Genomic DNA, 20,144 nt, shown 5'->3' with positions numbered 1-20,144 from the left:
ACAACCAAGACATGAGGCACAGCACCACTGCCAGAGTCCCCTGCACCCCTCCCCGGCCACCCCTGGCGCACTGCCTGCCTCCGCCGTGGGCCGTGTCTGTAATGCCATACGAACGGCCCTGCACCGGGAGCTGGCCTGCGGGTCTCACCTTCCCACGCCAGTCTCCCAGCATCTGCCTGCTTACTGCTGAGTGCTCGCTCCTCGTGTGGACAGGCCACAGGTCACCAACTCATTGGATGGATGTCTGATGTGTTCACAGTTTGGGGCCATTATGAGTAAAGCCACAGACTTTCCCGTGTGGGCTTTGTGCACATTTCACTTCACCCTTTTTCATCTCTCTGCCCATTGACGATGTTGAGCATCTTTACATGTGTTTATTAGTCACCCCCGTATCTTCCTTGGCTACCTATCTGTTCAAGTCACTTGCCTATTTTTATTTTTATTGGGTTATTTTCTCATCGCCAAGTTGTAAGACATCTTTACGTAATCTGGAAATCAATCCTATATCCATGTGTTTCACAAATATTTTCTCCAACTCTCTGACCTGTCCTCATTTTGTTAAATATGTTTTGAGAAGCAAAAGTTTTTAATTTGATAAAGTTCAATTTATCAGTGTTTTTTCTTTTATGGCTCATGCTTTTTGTATCTTAAGATAATCTTTGCTTATCTAATTTCTCCAGTACCATGTGTTAGCAAGATGATCTTTTCTCCATTAACTGCCTTTGCAACAACACTGAAAACTGAATGACTATATAAGGTGAGTCCTTCTCAAGTCTGTTGCTCCACTGACTATGTCTCCAGCTCGTCACCAGTACCACGTGTCTCGACCAGTGCAGCTCAGGAAGTCTTTGACTCAGGGAGGGTGATTTGTCCAACTCTGCTGTTTTCAATATTGTTTTTGTTAATCAAGTTCTTTTGCTTTTCTACATATGTTTTAGAATTGGTTTGTAAGTTTCTACCCAAAAGGTCCGTTTTGATTTTGAATGGAGCAACATGAATTCTGTTGGTCGATATGAGAAGAATCGACATCCTAACAATATTGAGTCTTCTAATGCATGGATACAATATCGTGCTTGATTTAGGTCTTCAAGTACTTAAGCCAATGTTTCGACATTTGCCTTTTATCAGATTGAGAGAGTTTTCTTGAATTCTCATTCATGTAGAATTTTTAAAATAAAAAATGTTCATTGAATTTTGTCAAATGCTTTTTATGCATCAATTGAGGTGATTATACAGTTTTCCTTTTTTGATGTATTAAATTATATTGATTTTTAAACATGAACCAAAATGCGTTCCTGAAATAAACCCTACTTTTTATTATTTTTATTTTTAAATTCTCACCTGAGGATATTTTTTCCATTGCTTTTCAGAGAGAGTGGAAGAGAGAGAAAGAAAAACATTAATGTGAGAGAGACACACACACTCCCTGGCCAGGAATGGAGCCTGCAACCGAGGTATGTGCCCTTGGCCAGAATCAAGCCCAGGACCCTTCAGTCCACAGGCCGAAATTCTAACCACTGAACCACACTGGCCAGGGCATCATGTATTACTTCAGTGTGTGTGTGGCTAGACTGAATTTGCTACATTGTATTATTCAGTGTGTGTGTGGCTAGATTGAGTTTGCTACATTGTATTATTTCAGTGTGTGTGTGGGGCTAGACTGAGTTTGCTATTTTGTATTACAGATTTCTGTGTCTATATTCATGAGAAATGTGGGTCTGCAATTTTTTCGTAATGTCTTTGTTCGGTTTTGATATCAAGTAATGCTGGCCTTGTAAAATTAAGTTGAAAAACATCCTCTCTCCTTCTATTTTCTGGAAGGGTCTGTATGGAATTGGAATTATTTCCCCCTTAAATGTTTGGCAGACTTCACCAGTGGAACTAACTGGGCCTGAGATTTTGTTAGAAGACTTTTAACTATGGATTTAATTTCTTTAATAAATATAGTACTACTCAGGTTATCTATTTTTTTAGGTCATCTATTTTTGAATATGCTTGATAATTGTGTCAAACAATTTTTCCATTTAAGTTGTTTAAGTTTTTGACATAAAGTTGTTCATAAAATTGTTGCCCAGTTAGTGTTGGCAGGACCTGTAGTGACGTTTCCACTTTCATTGCTGACACTGGTTATTTCTATCTTCTTCTTGTTGTGGTCAGTATAGCTAGAGGTTTGTTCATTTTATTGGTTTAATTTTCAACTTGATCATTCTGGCTGTTGTGTTAAAGGGAGACTGAGAACAAGCACAGAGAGCAGCTTGGAGCAGGAGGTGGCACTGGGAGAGGGTAGGAGGAGGATCCTATTCTGGCTGTATTGTGAAGGCAGAGTCGAAGATAAGAGATAAGACACTGACCAGAAAAGAAATGGGGTGAGGCAAAAAGAGGAGCTATAATGCCAGGGTGTTTGCCCTGAGCCACTGGAAGAACAGTTTGCACTGATGGGGCGGGAAGACCGGGGACTATCTGGAGCTCAAGTCCGAGCAAGTGAACTCTGGGAAGCTTACTGGGCCGCCAAGTGCAGATGGTAAGTAACCTGTGGGATACACAGGCGAGAGTTCAGCAGGAGGCCCGGACTAACACCACGAAGTTGGAATTCACAGTGTTTAAGCCATGGGAATAGATGGAGATGACAAAGACAGCAGTCAGAGACTGTGAAATAAGCCAGAAAAACCCCAACAACCAGGTTCTGAAGAGAAGGGCATGAGAGTGGAGAAGAGGCTGCAGCGAGGCCTGAGGTCAGGGCTGAGACCTCTGAGAGCAGTTCCAGGGTGTGCTGCGGGGGCCGCCTGACAGGAGACGGGGGACAAGAAATCAGGGACAGTACGTGCCAGACTCTCAAGCTGTTTGCTTTGAAGGAAGAAAAACAGGGAAGTTGGTGGAGGGAGAAGAGAAGGATTTTTAAAAGTGGGAGAAATAACAGTATGTTTATACATCGATACAAATACTCCCGTGGAGAGACCGGGTAAGACCCGGTTAGGTAATGAGAACAGGCCCTAGTGTGGGAGGCAGGGCTGGCCTGGCCTCACCCATCAGGGACAGTCAGCCGAGCTCCAGGGAGAGATGCAGGGAGGGGTGTGGGTGGGTGGTGATGGCACAGGTCCCTGCGGTGACTGACTTTCTCTGGGAAGGGGACGCTGTCATCATGTGAGTGTCGGGTGGGAGGCCCTGCTGAGGGCTCCTCTCTCCTTGACCTGGAGCAGGCTACGTGGCCCTCTCCTCAAGTCAGGGCCCCAGGGAGGACTGAGCTCTCTAGGGAGGGGCAGGAGCAGGCGGCGCTCCAGCTCCAACACTCAGCAGCACTTGGTAACAGGACAGGGCATTTATTCTCATGTGCCTCAGTTTCCTTATATAAAGAGGGGGCGTTACAGGGCTAATGTGCAGGACGGCTATCAGGGGACAAATTCAGTCTCTCCAGACAGGCTCCACAACCCCTTTCTGCACAGCTGCCCGGGTGGCTCTCAAGGGCAGCTGTGCCGCCCTGGCCTGGTGCCCTTCCCAAGATGACCTCACTCACCTGGAGCCAGCTTGATCTCCAGTGCAGTCCGGATGAGGGCCATCAGTGTGGACGTGAAATGGACGGTCATATCCTCATTGGAGATGGGCATGTTCATGCGAACCAGGCGCTGGGAACAGGGGGGCAGGTCAGGGCCAGGCCTCCAGGGGTCCCCTGCACCCACAGCCACTCAGTGCTGGAGGCCCCTGGAGGTGACCCCTGCAGGTGCCAGGGACAAAAAGAGGTTGGGTAGATGGAGGTTTTGCCAGCATTCCCACAAGCCCCTGGACCCCTGCCCTCATGTGAGCTGAGGATTCTCCTGGCTGCAGAAAGTAGAAGTCCAGGTAAAGACTATACCTTAGGGCTGGCTGGAGCCTGACTCACCCTGAACGAATAGGCGCCTCCTCAGCCAGAGGACCCCCTGCCTGCTGCCCGGGGCAGGGATGAGGGTGCATGGCCCAGCCTGAGGGGAAGGATCTGGGCTGCAGGACCAAGGCTGGGCCCTGGGACAACCCATGGACGGGAGGGAAGATCCTGTCCTTACTCCCAAGTCCAACCTCATCTCTTCCATCACAACAAGGAGCACGGGACAGGGGGTCCCGTAGCCAGGAGCACGGCTCGCAGGAAGGCATCCCTCAGCCCCAGGAAGGCTTCTGTCTCTAGGGGGTGTGGAAGAGACCCAGCGCCACTCACCTGGGGCAGCCTGGAGACTCTCTGACCAGCTCTAGTGGAAAGACCCCAAAGAGCTGGGGCTGCACAGGCCCTGGGCTCAGCCAGCACGGGGATGGCAGGGAGAGGCTCAGGGCCATGCTGCAGGGACACAAGTGCTCCAGACCAGATGGCTAGTTCCCATCAGATGCGGGGTCCCCTTTCCTCTTTTCAGTTTCTGAGGACAGAGCAGCTGTCTGGTACTCACCCCCCCGGGCATAGCCAGCAGCTTGCAGCGCCCGAGGCTCCAAGGACTGACGTGCCCTCCAGGAGGAAGAGGGTCTCAGGTGTGTGCTGTGTCCTGAGCATGGAGGGCACTGGAACCCACCTGTCCTTACCCAGCAGCCTCTGGTCTCCTTCCACAGAAGGGGGGCTAGAGACGGGCACAGGGCCCTCCCGGGTTTGGGGGTCCTCTGCCCAGCCTGTAGCCTATGAGGGGACGGCCCTCTGCCCCCAGCACTGCCCTGAGTCCTAGCTCCGAATTTAATCCCCTGCCTGATGGAGGTCGGGAGGCCAGAGGTATGAACCCAGACCCTGTCCCCTGAATGCTGGCAAAGCCCCACGTGGCACATTGACCACGGTCCCAGGAGCTCATAGGTCACCTGTGTGTGACACAGCCTCCCTGAGACTGGCATCAGTAGCAGGGAGAGGCAGGGGGCTCCTCTCCAGGGACTTGGGGAGTCAGGGAACCATAAAGGAGCAAAGCAGGAGGTTCCCAAGAGAGGAGGGCTCCGTCCAGGGCACCTTCCCCTTGAGGGCCTGGCATCTCAGGAGCAACAGAGGGGGTGGGCCAGGACAAACAGACAGACAGGCCTTTCTACTCTGGGCCTAGACCCTCTGGCCACAGCACTCCGGCCATCTCCTGCCACCTGCCCAATCCACCCCACCTACCCTGTGGCCCACCCTGGCCCCAGTGTCACTGTGGACAGAGCTCTCTTCTCGGGGACAAAGCCACGGTCTTGCATGCGGGGCCTCTCGGCAGGCACTACACTCACACCAGGTGGGGGTGGGGGGTTGGGGGACTGTGCTGAGCCAGGGGACAGACAGATCCAGAACCAGAGCACAGAGACAGACAGATAGCATGGACAGACCAGACAGATGGAAGCTCTGGTGGGAAACTCTCAGAGAGAGGGAGACGCAGGAGGCTCCAGACACAGGCTAGCTGTGTGCTGGACACTGGGCTGGGAGGGCTCTTGGTGGGACCTGGAGGAACATGAGGGGGTCAGGATGCATGGCGGGGGTGGGGGAGCAGGCTTGGGGCTGGACCATGTGAGGAAGCCCGGCGGTGTTCCTCAGTTTACTCCTTCCTGCAGCTCAGCCAACTGCATCCTCAGCAACTGGGAGGTGGGGGGATGGTCACAGGGCCACCTAGGCCCTGGGACTGTGCTGGCCTGGCAGTGAACCCTGCAGGATACCTCTTCCTGGCACCCTCCCTCCTCTGTGCCACCGTGGGCCCACAAGGCCCAGCACACACACTTCCTTCCCAGGCCCCTGCAGCCAGCCCGGGACATTCTGCAGGTGGGGACCTGGGGGGCTTCCTCACATGCACCTCCCCCAGGCCCCTCCCCCCTGGTCAGACCGGAGGGTGAGGAACCAAGGAGCTGAGTGTGGAACTGAGCCCAGAACAAGGTCTCTCTCAGAAAAGCGAGTGTTGTCCTCATTCTAGGGAGGAGGGAGGAGGGAGGAGGGAGGAGGGAGGGGATGGCTCTGTCTCTGTCTTCCTGAGCCTCCAGGGGGACTTTTGGGGGCAGCCCTGGGGGACAAGGGGTGGTGCAGAGATACCATCGGGTGTCCGTGTCCCTCTGTCTGGGAAGGAAGCAAAGATGGCTGGGGCAGAGAAGAGAAACAGTGAGACAGCAGAGTGGCAGACAGACAGACGGACAAGCCTCGGAGCAGGGTCGGGGTCTACCTTGTACGCCACTCGAGCAGGGCATTTCTTCCCCAGCCCCAGGGGCGGGGACATGTGTTTCAGCATCTCAAACATGTCACTGTAAGTGATGCGCCCACTGCGCCCGGCCCGGGGCAGAGGCAGAGGGTCCACAGGTGGGGGGGGCGGGAGGAAGCAGAGAAGACAGGTCCGTTAGCGTGTCGGAGAGGATGCGAGTTGGGTGAGTCGAAGGAGGGTCCGTTCCACTGCGCCCTCCGCCCCAGCCTCACCTCACACTCCGGCCCCTCGCAAGGCGGCGGGCGGGTGACGTCTGAGCTAATGAACATGAGGGATGAGGAAGGGCTGCATCGGGGCGGCTTTGGGTTGTCAGCTTCTGATTTTACACTTTTAGAAACTACAGATAACGCCAAATCAAAAAGGGCGGTTTCACTGTGCCGGAGAGCTGGCAGGCGTGGCTGTGGCCACTGGGGCCGCCCCAGAGCCACGACGGAAACGCCAGCTTCCCTCAGTGTCGGTTTGCTGCCAAGTCAGCCGGGAGGCTAACAGGTGGAGAACCACCTGAACAAGCAGGGGCCAGGGCGGAGCTGCACTGTCCTGCAGGAGCTGCGGCTCAGACGAGCAGGACGTGGCCAGTCCTGCTCCAAGCCAGAGACGCCCGAGGCGGGCCCAGGGCAGGGCTGCTGCTGGGGTCAAACTGGGCAGGAAATGGGGGCTGCGCAGGTGGGGTGGGTGGGGGCAGCTGGGGCGGATTGTGGCCTGGGGCCACCCCTGCACCCTCCTGACGCTGAGCCAGGGGCAGGGCAGGGCCAGCCCTCGGGCTAAAGCTCCAGATTCAGGAGACCATCTGGGGCCAGTGACTATTTCCCCAAGGTAGACGGGCCTGAACCTCACCTCCACCCATGGGATACCTCCTATGGGACCTGTTGGGGTCCCAGAGACACAACAGGTTCAGGCCACCCAGCAGAAGGGAACAGCCTTTTCCTGCAGGCAGATCCTCCCTGGGCCTGGCCCTTGGCCCAGGGTTCCCAGCCTTGGCTGCGAGATCGTCCAGAGGGGAAGCAGGAGGGCCCTCTGCCTCTGTCCTCTGCTCCCCAGGGACCAGAGTCCCTGGGGTGCTGGGCTCTTCCGACCCAGAGGGGCAGTAGTCCTGGTCTGCTTGTGCCCACGTCCTCTCCTCCGGGCCCTAGGCCTCCAGTTTCTCTGACCATTAGCCCACCCTTGAGAGCCCGGGAGCAATGCTGGGTGAGACTTGGCCCCTGGCTCCCACGCAGCAGGCCGAGCTCACGGCTCAGCCAGAAAGCTGTGTCTCTGTCTCACAGGCTGTCTGTCCCAGCCGGCTGGAGGGCTGGAGGGTCGGGAGATTGGACAGGGACCGAAGCGCCCAGGAGTGTGGAGGGCGGGGCGGGGCAGGAGGAGAGAGGTGAGGAGAGGTCATTCCTGAACCAGGCAGGGAGTGTGCCGCGTCTGCGCCAGGCAGGGAGAGTATGTCAGATGGAGGCTCTGAAATTGCAAACCTTGTAGGCCAACCTACGAGGGCAGCTCTTCCCTAAGCCAACGGGCGGCGCAATACAACGCAACAAACTGTACATATCCTTATAATGAATCCGGCAACTGGAAAGGAAACGGCATAGGTTATGGCAACCGAGGCGCGATGAGTCTGCCCTGCCCGCCCACCCAGCCTGATGGGCAGATGTGCGGGTGGAGGGGGCAGCTGGACAGGCAGCTCCCTGTGGGGCCCGGGGCTGGGAGCCCCCAGAGCAGGACAGGAGTCAGTCTGTGAGCCCCACTCTACACACACAACCAGTGTCCCTGCCCGGTGCTCCCCGCCCTCTGGCAGCCCCATCTCATGGGTGCCTGAGCTACCAGGGTCTCTCCTGACTACCCTCACCTCCCTGAGCGGGCAGCCCGCCCCTGGAATCTGAGGTCCAGCGAAGGACCCTAGCCCCAGGGTCCGCTTCTCTTCCCTGCACTATGCAGCTCGGTCTAGTCAGCTCCAAGCTGTGAGGTCTTACTTCTGGAGAAAGGGGAAGAAAGAGGGAGCCCCACTGTGGCCTCCCCCAAAGTGCACACCAACCTCACGGGACCTGAGGACCAACGCTAAAGGGCTGGGAGTGCAGTGGAGCCCAGCCTGACAGTCATCTGGCCTCAATCCACAGCCAGGTCTGGATTCATCTCTCTTCTGCCAGCAAACCGCTCAGATGCCACCAGACTAAAAGTGTGAGCCTGATACTGTCACTTGAATTCAGAAACTATCCCTACGGTCAATGAAGTAGGCAAAGTGGCTTGTTTAACCCAAAGTTCAAGGCCTTTCTCAATCTGTTCTCCTTGCCTTTTGCTACACTCTCTCCGCTCCCGCAGGACATGCTTGGCGCCCATCACCTGCACCTCCACCTGCCCTGGAGCTCTATCTATCAGTCCATCTGTCCATCTGGCTCAAATGCCACCTCCTCTGACTCTCCAGCCCGACTGCATCTCCTGCCTCAGCCGCAACCTGGCCCCGTGCTCTGGCTCCTCTTTCCCCCGAGTGGGTGCAGAGACGACTGGCCCCTGGGCCCAGCACACACAGGTGCTCAGCATGCTGATGGGACGGGATGGACACAGACGGGCTGTGGCACTCACAGTGGGTGTGACTGTGATGCTCCTTTCTGTCCACTCACCACAAAGTGTCGAAGCAACAACGGGGGAGGGGCAAGGGAGCAGCAGCCCCAAGTCTTTCCCCTCTCCCCCAGCCACCATGTGTGTGCACATGAGCACACTCATGCACACAGGCGCTCACACAGGCATGCACTCACAACTACATGTGCACATGGGTGTGCACACGTTCTCACACCCACACAGGTATGTGTGCAAACACACACTCATGTGACACTGCAGTGTCCTCGGGGAGTAAAGAGGACCCATCCTTTACTGCATCTGTCAAGGCCAGTGACACACTCACGGCATCATCTGACCACCCAGGACATGGGGTCAAGACCCAACCTGCTCGGAGGCTTCTGCCTCCCCTCCCGGCATCTGGCAGCGACCTGTGTTCCCGCCTGGGCCTCCTGGGGGCAGTGCGTGTGCGTGTGTGTGTGTGGCTGGGCCATCTCTGCTGCTGTAGACTGGGGTCTGTGTGGCCTGCCGGACGCCACCTCCAGGTTTTTTGCACCTGCTCTCCCATAGCACTTTCTTCCCACATCCTCAACGGCTGTGGCTCCCAAGGGCCCCAGCTGGACACTCTGTGTATGGTCACAGCCACGGTTGGCCCGAGTTCACCTCCTGAGTCCTGCCTCTGCTCCACCTGCGCTGACAAGGGGTCCTGGGTCTGCGGTTCATACAGCCTGGGACACTGTCCCCACTCCCAGGCCTGCACCGACCGGCTACCCACTGGTCCAAGTTCCACCCCAAACAATCCGACTTTCTGCAACATAATCTCCACCAGGAACAGCAGCGCCTGCTGAGCCCACGCGGGAGGGCGTCCTGAGTGAGTCTCACCTTGCCTCCGCCGCAGTCTCTGTGGCCGGTGCTGAGGGGACCAGGACTCGGTGTGGCCACTCTGCCCTCCGGCCTGGCAGCCCCCTGACCAGAGAACCCGTGACCGTCTCTCAGTCAGGAAATGAGAGGGCTCTCCAAGGCCACAGAAACGGCCACACACACCAGGAAACATGGCTAACAGCTGTGCTTATCTTGCACCATTTGAAAACTGTAGGATTTTCACAATGGAAAACACCCTGAGACGCTGTGGCCTGGAGGTGCTGGGCCCTGGTGCCGCTAGGACTGGCCCAGATGGGAAAGGGCCTCACAGAGCACCTCTGGGTCCTCACTGATGAGGTGGGGCTCTGGGGAGGCTGGTTGATAGGGGGTGAGGGAGACTGTGGGGCCTGGGGTCAGGGAGCTCCGGAGCGTTGTCTATGAGCTTCAACTAGAGAAGGGCAGCTGGTGCTCCCCGTGAGGACACTGGGTGCCTCCCTCAGGCTCGGCCACACAAGGGCGGTGAGAGGAGGGCATGGCAGGATGGTGAGCCTTGAGGACGGGAGGCAGGACAGGTGTGCACCCAGCTCGGGTTTCCCATCCCCCAGCCCAGGAAGTCATAGCACCCTCCCCTCACTGGGGCTCAGGCGCGGCTCATGTGCCTATCTCCTGAACGCTCCCCTGAGCAGGGCACCGCAGGCCTGTGCATGCCTGGAAGCCAGGTGTCCCAGCCCCTCCACGTCCTGCCTTTCAGAGAGCATGCCCTCCGACTGCCAGTAACTGCCAGGGAGGGGAACCAGCGAATGAGCAGGTGCGTGAGTGAGTGATGAGGGACCCACCGGCAGGCAGGGCATCTGCTGCTCTGCCAGCCTGTGTCGAGTCCACCGTGGGAGTGCAGGGCTCCCCCAGAACATGGTCTCAGGCCACCTGCTGACCCCAACTCACACCCTTCACGAGACCCCTGCTCTGCCTGGAAATGAACCACCCCTTCATACAACAGCACAGAAAAGCTTCCCCCCTCAAAACCCTTCCTGGCAACTCCCTGGATTTTAATAGGAGTTCATGACACACCCACTCCTTGCAGCTGAACTGGGGGCAGAGGGACCCACTGGCCCTGTCCTGAGAGACAACAGAGAGCCCCGAGCCCGCCAAGAGGATGTCCTGTGGCCCACATTACGTTGCCCACGGAGGCCTCCGAGCTCTACGAGGATGAGGCGGCCTGAGAGAGGGTCGCCTGCTGTCTCCACGACCTCCCTCAGGGCCCTCCATGACCTGACGCAACGGGCCTCTCGGGAAAAACCCCAGTCTCTCAAGTGCTCTGAACATGTTCCACGACCCCCAGGTTAAGATCCTAAGGGCTGGACTCGGTTCAAAGAGGGTTTCTCAGCCTGAGGAGCTGCCTAAGAGCACACGGAGGTGGGGAGGAGAGCACCACCCAGGAAGGAGACCCGCACGGGCAGGAACCCGGGCCCCACAGCCCGAGGGGGACGCTCACTTGAAACACGTCTGAAGCCACCCAACCTGTCTTGACACCCATGGGTCTGGACCCCCCCTGAGGACCACCAAGCGGGCGGCTCACTCACCACGCAGCGGGGTCGTACTCAGCCCAGACCCTGATGAACTCGTCCAGGTGGTGAGGCCCTAGGATGGAAGAGTCCCGCGTGAGGTACTCAAAATTGTCCATGATCACAGCCACAAACAGGTTCAACATCTGCAGGACAGGAAGGAGAAGAGGCGACATGGAGAGACCTCCGCCTGCCCTCTCCCAGCACCCCTCACCCTCAGCCAGTCTGTGTGAAACCGTCGGGGTGGCCGAGGTCACTGTGACTCAGCCAGGGCCTGCCCGGACCTGCTCTCCCTGCAGCCTGGCCCGTGGGCGCTGCCACCAGCAGCCGCTGCAGCCTGAGAGCCCAACACTAACCACACGGAGTCTCTGAGCCTACGGCTGTCCACCCTCCTGCGTCAGGGTTAGCCGCCGCGCTCTGCCGCCCACCCTCTCCCCCTCTGGAGCCGGCCTCGGGGACAGCAGCGACTCTGGAGGATTCAGAGCTTGGTCACAGGAGGCCAAGAGCTCGGCTTCCTCTTTTCACAGAACACACCACGGACCCCTTTGAGTGTGCAGCTCAGTGCCACCTGGTGCCTTTGCTACGTGTAGAGCCACCGCCGGCCCCGTTTCACATTTTCTTCATGACCCCAGAAGAACACCTGGTGCTGTTACGTAATCACTACCCCGGGACCCTCCATTCCCAAAACCAGCTCCTTTCTGTGGCATGGACAGGTCGATCTGGGACATTTCTTATCCAAGGAATCACACAACATGTGACTGTGCGCCTGGCTCCCTCCACGGGGGTGATGTTTTCGGGACTCGTTCACACGGCAGTGAGTCGGTCCCGTTCCTGTTCCTGGCTGACAGATCCTGATGCAGGTGCACACAGCTGTCTGTCCATCCATCCTGCCACGGGCGTCTGGGCCGCTCCCACCTCTTGGCTGTCACGGTTCCATTTCTCTCGAGTGGAGCTGCTGGGTCAGTGCTGATTCTAGGCTCAGTTTTTTGAGGAAACTCTAAACTGCTTTCACAGAAGCTGCCGTTTGCATTCCTGTTATGTTCCACTTAAGAGGGTTCTCGTGCCGGCTGCCTGGTGGGCGCGGAGGACACCTCGCTGTAGTTCTGAGCGCTTCCTCGATGCCCGAGAGGCTGCGCAGCGTCACGTACTCGCGGGCTCTCTGTATATTTTTCTTAGGGAAGACGTCCGTTCTGATTCTTTGCCCAATTTTAGGTGTTGAACATAAGAGCTCTTTATGTGTTTTGGACATTAACCTCCACAAAATAGATGATTTGTAAAGATTCTCTCCCCACCCTTAGGCTGTAATTTTACATGATTGATAACGTTTTTTGAGGCATAGAAGTGTTTTTTGACTTTACAACAACTTACTAGATTGATACGGTGCCAGCTGTAGCTGTGGACTAGGGGCCCCGCCTCCCACACTCCTCGTGCTTCTGAAGGAGTCAATCCTGGTGGCCCCAACCCCAGCCCCCCCTGCTCCTGGGACAACGTTCACCTGCCAGGAGGCTTAAAAAGAAAAGGCCTCAGGTGTGAGGTGAGGAGAGGCCCGCCCAGGAGACGGGCGCCCGGCAGCTTCTGCAATGCCACCTTTTCCTCCTGTCTCTGATTCTCCTGCAAACCCACCTTCAGAATTCGGAGCCCAGAATTCAGGCACCGATTTTATCATCAAGGGAAGGGAGGGGAGGGGACACAGAGGGGGGTGAGGGCACAGACACTGAGGTCCCGACCCCCAGGAAGAGCAGCAGTTTCTAAGCCCTCTGTTCCGGGTGGGTGGTCCCCTTGCCCCCCGCTGATCTGGGTGTGGCCTGGATACTCCTTTAAATCTTTTTTCCCCGTTAGAGACCATATTGCATTTCCCCCCCATTATCAGCACCTACCATGGAGGTGGCTACGCAGATGCCTCTCGAGACATACTCCTGACCCCGCAGTTGCCTCTCGCAATAGTGCCGGCCAGGCAGCTGCCTCTCCCACAGCCCCCTCACCATACTGGGGCCTCTCTCTAGTTTCCGCCTCTCGAGATGGCGCCCAGCCAGGAGGCTGCCTCTGGCAACAGAAGCTTTCTGTTTCAACACAAGAGTTTTTAACTTTGAGTAGTTTAGCTTGTCTTTTCTTTTGTTGCTCATGATTTTGGTATCAAAACGATCTTAGAATCCTTAGCCAAGGCTGAGGTCTTGAAGCTTTTCCTTCTGTATTTCCTCCTAAGAGTTTTGTAATTTAAGCTCTTATATTTTGGTCTTTAACTGACTCAGTTAATTTTATATATGGAGTGAGGCCTGGGCCCAACGTCACTGTTTCACGGGTGGAATTCCAGCTGTCTCCTCACACTTGTTGAAAAAACTCTTCTTTCCACATGGAACACTCTTGGCATCCTTGACAAAAACCAACTGACTGCAGACGTTAGGGTCTATTTCTAGACTCTCAACCCTACTCCACTGGTCTCTATGTCGATCTCCATGCGAGCACCACATCGCTCCCACCCAGCTTTACTGAGGTGCGACTGGTGAACAAAATGGTGAGACAATCCCAGTGTAGCCGTGGGGATCCGATGCTCCTGCACATGTGAAAGGGCCCACGAGCTAGTCAGTCAACACGGCCATCACCGCGGTTACCCTCTTCCCGTAGACCATGTAAGGCCAGCTTAGAGCTGGAAGCCTGTACCCTGTACCCACTTCTCTTTATTTCCCCCATCCCCAGCCACTGGAAACAACTTCCAACTTTTCTACTCTTTCTGAGTTTGCCCCCCCCCCGCCCCGGTTTCCACATGTAAGTGATACCATGCAGTATTTGTCTTTCTCTGTAAGGCTTATGCCCCGAGGTCCATCCATGATGTCACAAATGGCAGGATTTCTGCCTTTCTCCAGCTCAAAAGCACTTCATTGTATGTACACACCCATCTTCTTACCCAGTCATCTGTGGATGGGCACTTACGTTGTTTCCATAGCTTGGCTACTGTAATGCTGCAATGAACACTGGGTGCACATACCTCGTAAGTGTCCTGTTTTCATTTACGTTGGATAAATACCCAGAAGTGGGATTGCTGGATCATATGGCATTGCTATTTTTAATTTATGAAGAGTCTCCATACTGTTTCCATAGTAGCTGCACCAACTTACATTCCCACCCACAGCACATGAGGTTCCCTTTCCTCCACATGCTCGCCAGCACTTCCCTCTCGTCTTTTCATCGTAGTCGTTCTAAAGGTGGGAGGTGATAACTCACTGCGGTTTTGATTTCTGTTTCCCTGATGATTAGTGATGTTAAGCGCCTTTTTATGTACCTGTTGGCCATGTGTATGTCTTCTTGGGGAAAATGTCTATTCAGCTACATTGTTTTGATTACGCAGCTTTACAGTAAGTCTTGAAATTGGGAAATATGAGTCCTCTAACTACTTCTTTGTCAAGATTGTGTTGGCTACTTGGGGCTCCTTGAAATTCCCTATGAATCTGAGGATAGGTTTTTCCATTTCTAAAAAAAAAAAAAAAAAAAAAAAAAAAAAAAAAAAAAGGCCACTGGGATTTTGACAGGGAAGGTGTTTAATCTGTAAGTCACTTTGGGGAGTATTGCCTTCTTAACAATATTCTGATTCATGGACATGGATGTCCATCCACTTAACTAGGTCTTCTTTAATTTACTTAAGCGATATTTTGTAGTTCCCAGTGTACAAGTATTTCACCTCCATGGGCATTTATTTATTACCAAATATTTTATTCTTTTGGATACTATTGGTAATAGAATTGTTTTCTTAATTTCCTTTTCATATTGTTCACTGCTGGTGTATAGAAACACGCCTGATTTCTGTACCACGAAACTTGGTGAACTTGTTTATTGGCTATAGTTTTTTTCGGGGGGGGTTGGTGTTCTTTGGGATTTTCTACACATGGAGCAATGTCATCTGCAAACACAGCTTCCCTCCTCCTTTGCGTTTGGATGCCTTTTCTTTCTTTTCACGCCAAAGATTCCAGCAGGGCTTCCATCACAACGCTGAACAGAAGTGAGAAAGCGGGCACCCTTGTCTCACTCCTCCTCTTGGGGAGAGGCTGCTAGTCTTCCACCATGAAATGTGATGTCAGCTGTGGGTTTTCATAAAAGCTCTTTATCATGTTCAGCAAGTTCCCTTCTGTTCCTAGTTAAGTGTTTTTATCATGAAAGCGTGTTCAGTTTTGTCAAATGCTTTCTCTCGTCTCCTGAGACGATCGTGTGGGTGCTTCCTCATTCGTGGGGCCTGTTACATTGACTGATTTTCACCTGCTGAGCCACCCTTGCCTTCCTGAGATGACCACTGGGTCACGGGGAATGATCCTCTCAACACGCTGCTAGAACGAGCGAGTGGCACCCTGTTCAGGGCATTTACATCTACGATCACCAGGGATGCTGGTCTGCAGTTCTCTTTTCTAATCGTGTCTTTGCCTGGTTTTGACATCAAGGTAACACCAGCCTCACAGAAAGAGTCTGGACGTGTTCCCTCCTCCTCAGTGTTTTGGAAGAGTTTGAGGAAGACTGCTGTTAGTTCCTCTTCAAGTGTCTGATAGAATTCCCCAGGGAAGCCCCCTGGTCCTGGGCTTTACCTTGAGGGCATGTTTTTGATGAGCGATTCAAGACACTTCACCTGTCACAGGCCATTTTGGGTTTTCTATTTCTTCTTGACTCAGTTATGCTGATTTGTGTCATTACAGAAATTTGTCCATTTCGACAGCTTGGGTTCCAAACACAGGCAAACCAAAATATTTACTATCTCTAAGCGTCCATTTATTCACTGTGATAATACTACCAATCTCAGGATTATTACAAAGACCGGAACACTTAAGTATTCATGGGACTCTGCACAGTATCCAACTCGGTCATTGTAAGCAGGCTGTCACCAGCTTCACTTTCTGTAACTGTTAGTGCCCCTTTGCTCTGATCAAAGCAACTGAATCGCAACCTAACCTGGTCCTGCCACCCACCCTAAAAATCACAATTCAGTTTTCCCCCATCATTTCTCTGTCAGACCAAACGAGACTCCAGTGATTCAAGCGTGAGTTACCCACAGATCCACATTGACTAGCCGGTGCCAGGACTGTGCTTCCAGTTCCTTTCTCTTCTGCTTTAGTCGAGGAAAAGGCCCATGGGAATAAGACACAAAGGACAATGGCCACCAAATATCCACTTCTCCAGAGAGGAGTGACAACTAGATCCAAGGGATTCCTCAACTCATCCTGAGCATATGCAGGGCGTGCTGGCCTTGGGGCTGGTGTGTCATCATGGATTTGCTTTCTGTGGGACCTCATCACGAGGCCAGGCTCAGGTGCTTAACTTTGTACCCACAGCTTGGTTGGCTTTTGCAGCCTCAGGTGTCTGGAAACTGCATGGAGACTGATGCTCCCACCACCCATAAGGCAGTGACTCTCTAGAAAGCCTGGCCTCCCCACTGCCCACAAAAGGTCTTCTGAGGGGTCAGGGCATGACCCTGACATACACAGCCTCTGCAGCTTCCCATCTCCCCACCTCAGGGAAGAACCCCTCACACCATTGCCCTGCAGACCCTAATACACAGTTGTCTTTCCATCATTCATCGTGCTGGCTCCACCATCAGGGTGCAGCTCAACACCACCTGCTTGCCCTCTGCATCCCTTCCCCAGGCCGTCACCTCAGTGTCCCTGGTCACTGCACAGCTCTCTGCTCTCTTCTCCAGCCACTGTCACCTGTGTCCCTGCTCATTGCACGGCTCCCCTGACCATAAACAGCACCTGAGTGGGGTTCTGACATGTCAGGCAGACTGTGTCCCCCTGCTCAGGTCTCCCCGAGGCTTCTGAGGACTTGGAATGAAACCCACACTCCTGGGACCAGCCCACTGACTGCTCCAATCAAATCCCATGTGTTTCCTGCAGCTTGTTCCCAACACACTGACAGAAATCCTGCTTTTCTGTGTCTCACTGCCACAGTGGACATCCTCTAGCAGCTGACAACAAAGGGACAACTGCCCCATGGGAACCCAAAACCCTCTCCAAGGAGTCAAGGAGGGGTTCCGAGGAGCTCACTGCTGGGTGGTCCTTTTAGGGTGAATGGGGCGGCATCTCTGAGGAATCAGCTTGCAGTGCGACACGAATCAAAGCCAGAGATCATGAAATGCAGGGGCCCTGGGACGGACCAAGATGGGACACACGCACTGGGCTGGGCACAGTGACTGGACTCACCAGAAAGGAGCACAGGAAGATGAAGGAGACGAAGTAGAAGTAGGCAAAGTCGCTGCCGCACTCACTGGCATTGGCTTGCTCATCACAGGCCTGGTTGCTGAGACAGGACAGCATGATCTCATGCCAGGCCTCCCCGGTGGCACTCCTGAGGGGGAGGGTGGAGCTGTGAGGCCCAGGAGGACGGCCCAGACTGGCCCAGAGAGCCTGCAGAGCTGTAAAGTCTGGGTGACAGATTGCTGCTGCTATAAAAAAACCCTTGGCATCAGACTTTTAAACTGCTCATTCCAAACGACTAAAACTAACCTGGTGTGCACCAGGCTGAGCGCCCTCCAGGGGCACCTCAGAGCCACCGCAGTCCCCCTGGACTTCCCACCTCTTCAATCCAGGACATGCTGACTCTACCTTCCACCTGCTCAAGACATCACTCTGCCTCTGTCTCTCCCTTACCACATCCAGCTTGTCAACTCATCTACCTTCCAGACACAGACTCTCACCGTGTCTCACCACCCTGATTCTTTGCAACAGCTTCCTGACACCTTCTTGCACCACCCTGCCCAGCGCCCAGCAGATCCACTCGATACAGGTCAGATCTTGTCACTCACGGCAAAAGCCAAAATTCACATGACTGCCCACAGTCCCACGTGACCTGCTGCCCATCCTTCCCCACCCTCCATCCACTCCAGTCAAACCAGCCTCAACTGCTTCCTGAATACACCATGAACACCTTGCCTGAGCAGCCACCAGAAGGGCGTTTGGGCACAGATTTTTTGTTCCTGGGCAAGGCAGCTAGCAACAGGGGCCAGGTGTGCGGCAGGCTGCAGGTAGGCGGGAGGCCGGGGCCCCTCTGTGCCCGTGTGTCCGCCCTGGGTGGAAGCTGGGACCACTCCCCACAGATGATGGCCAGGGGTGAGGGGTCCTGCAGAGTGGCCAGTTGAGCCTGTACCACACGCCCGAAGGGTGAGGTGCTCACGGGTGACATAAAGAGCAGGGAGGAAGAGAGATCTCTGAGACCACAGACTTAGAGCCAAGGCTGACTTCCTAGGCTGGCCTCAAATCTTCTGTGGCACAAGGAGGGATATAGTAGGTAAACACATGAAATTAACATTCCAGCTGAAGTCCAGAGGGGACAGCGTAGGCCTCAGGGCTCCTGCTCCTCTGAGGCAGAGAAGCCAGAAACTCCTCTGTGTAGCTCAGCAAAGCACACTGGGTCTGAGCTCACCCCACACGAGACCCCCGCCTGTGCCCAGGGCAACCCTGCAGCAGTCCTCCGTGGACATAAGCATGGTGGCGAAACCTCAGGGAAGTGGGGGTGGGGTCTGACGTTGGTAGTCCTCTGCCTAGAACCACACACAGAGCTCTTCCCTCCTAGTCACAGAGCAGGCTGGGCTAGTGAGGGACACTCAGGAGGCAGCAGGACACTTCCTCCCTCCCCCCAGTGCCCCCGCCTCAGAGGGTGCCCTGCCTTAGTACAAGGCAGGTTCCGAGCACACCTTCCCAGGGAGGCCTGTGCCCGAAACAAGCCCTGTGCCCCTCGAGGCTCCACCTGGGGGGCTTGGCTACACCCAAGAGCCCAGGGTGCGGCAGCCCCGTAAGCAATAGAAGGTGGAGGTGCATTGAGACTAGCAGACTAGCTGCTGGGGTCTGGGGTCACCAAACAGCTCCACCCTCTGTTGCAGGCAGCTCCCTGCTCTCTCCTCCCTGACCCCATGGGTCCCTGCATCAATAAGGTGGGAGGTGGAGGACGTGAGGCCAGTGCACCAAGAAAGGTCCTGTGGACATCGCCTGTCCTCCCAGACCTCTCGGCAGCAGCGTCACTGCAGGCCTTTCAGCTGCGGCCAGGGAGCAGAGGCAAGGCGGGGGAGGCGGCCTGGCCAGGCCCTCAGGTGACTCCCTCTGGAGCTCACCCCAGGAGCCCTCAGGAAAGGACAGCAGAAGGGAGAAACTGGAAGGTGGGAGAGGAAGCCAGCACAGTGCAGGTGGAGAGTGAAAGGTGGAGGGGCTCACGGGCTGGTTCGTGGCCTCTGCACCTCAGTGAAGGAACTTCTGAGTCTGGGCAGCTTCCGAACAACACACCTGAACAGCAGCATCAGGGCTTGTAGAAACGTCCGGAAGTTGTTGTGCCTGTTGATGCTGGAGTCATCATCCAGGGCAATGTTTCCAAACACCTGAAATGGAAAAGCAGGCTGCAGGCTGGCCTGCTGGCTCCTGGTGCCAGGGCCAGGCAGAGGAGGGTGAGCGTGGATGTGGGACCAGGGCCAGGTGCCACCTCGGCAAGAGCGTGACCAATGCCTTCTGCCCAGGGGCCCGAGCCCCGCCCCGGTGGCATGCGCACCTGCATGCCGATGATGGCATAGATGAAGAACAGCATGGCGATCAGCAGGCACACGTAGGGCAGGGCCTGTGGGACACAAGGAAGGTCAGCCCCAGGACAGTGGCCAACCCCAGGCCCGCCCGCACTGGCCACCAAGTGACTGTCTCCGTTTCTTCATCAAAAAATCAGAGCACACTTGAGTTTTGTGAGCATCAACAGGATACCCTGGATAACCCACCAGTCTGCACCCACGACCATGGGCAGCGGGTGCTGACGGGTGCGCACGCGGGCCCAGCCCGCCCAGCGGGCCTCACCTTGAAGGACTGCACGAACGTCCAGAGCAGGATGCGGATGGTGTAGCCCTGGCGCAGCAGCTTGATGAGCCGGGCGGCGCGGAAAAGGCGCAGGAAGCTGAGGTTGATGAAGTTGTTCTGCGGGGACAAGGTGATTCTCTGACCCTCAGGAGTCAGCCTCCCGAACGGCAGGACAGTTGCTCCCCTCTCACCCCTCCCCACTTCCCTGGGGTCCCGAAAAGAGGTGGGTAAAGAGAGGTTAAAAC

The 20,144-nt window shown here is 55.2% G+C and overlaps 1 protein-coding gene across 3 annotated transcripts in view; it reads right to left on the bottom strand.

Moving 5' to 3' along the window:
- Nucleotides 1-20,144, bottom strand: part of CACNA1B (calcium voltage-gated channel subunit alpha1 B) — a gene marked incomplete at its 5' end in the record, with an annotated part of 127,616 nt that overhangs the window by 9,359 nt on the left and 98,113 nt on the right. For all 3 annotated transcript variants that reach the window (XM_081152145.1, XM_081152144.1, XM_081152146.1), the window contains 7 exons: nucleotides 3,512-3,620; nucleotides 6,108-6,204; nucleotides 11,120-11,247; nucleotides 17,275-17,419; nucleotides 19,348-19,439; nucleotides 19,607-19,672; nucleotides 19,900-20,016. In XM_081152145.1, coding sequence (XP_081008271.1) covers nucleotides 3,512-3,620; nucleotides 6,108-6,204; nucleotides 11,120-11,247; nucleotides 17,275-17,419; nucleotides 19,348-19,439; nucleotides 19,607-19,672; nucleotides 19,900-20,016 — 754 coding nt within the window. The remainder of the gene's footprint in view (nucleotides 1-3,511; nucleotides 3,621-6,107; nucleotides 6,205-11,119; nucleotides 11,248-17,274; nucleotides 17,420-19,347; nucleotides 19,440-19,606; nucleotides 19,673-19,899; nucleotides 20,017-20,144) is intronic.

Source organism: Miniopterus schreibersii (assembly GCF_964146895.1).
Source record: "Miniopterus schreibersii genome assembly, chromosome: 11".
Classification (NCBI taxonomy): Eukaryota; Metazoa; Chordata; class Mammalia; order Chiroptera; family Miniopteridae; genus Miniopterus; species Miniopterus schreibersii.
Note: the sequence above shows the minus strand (reverse complement) of the source record. Positions and strands in the feature narration are given on the sequence as shown.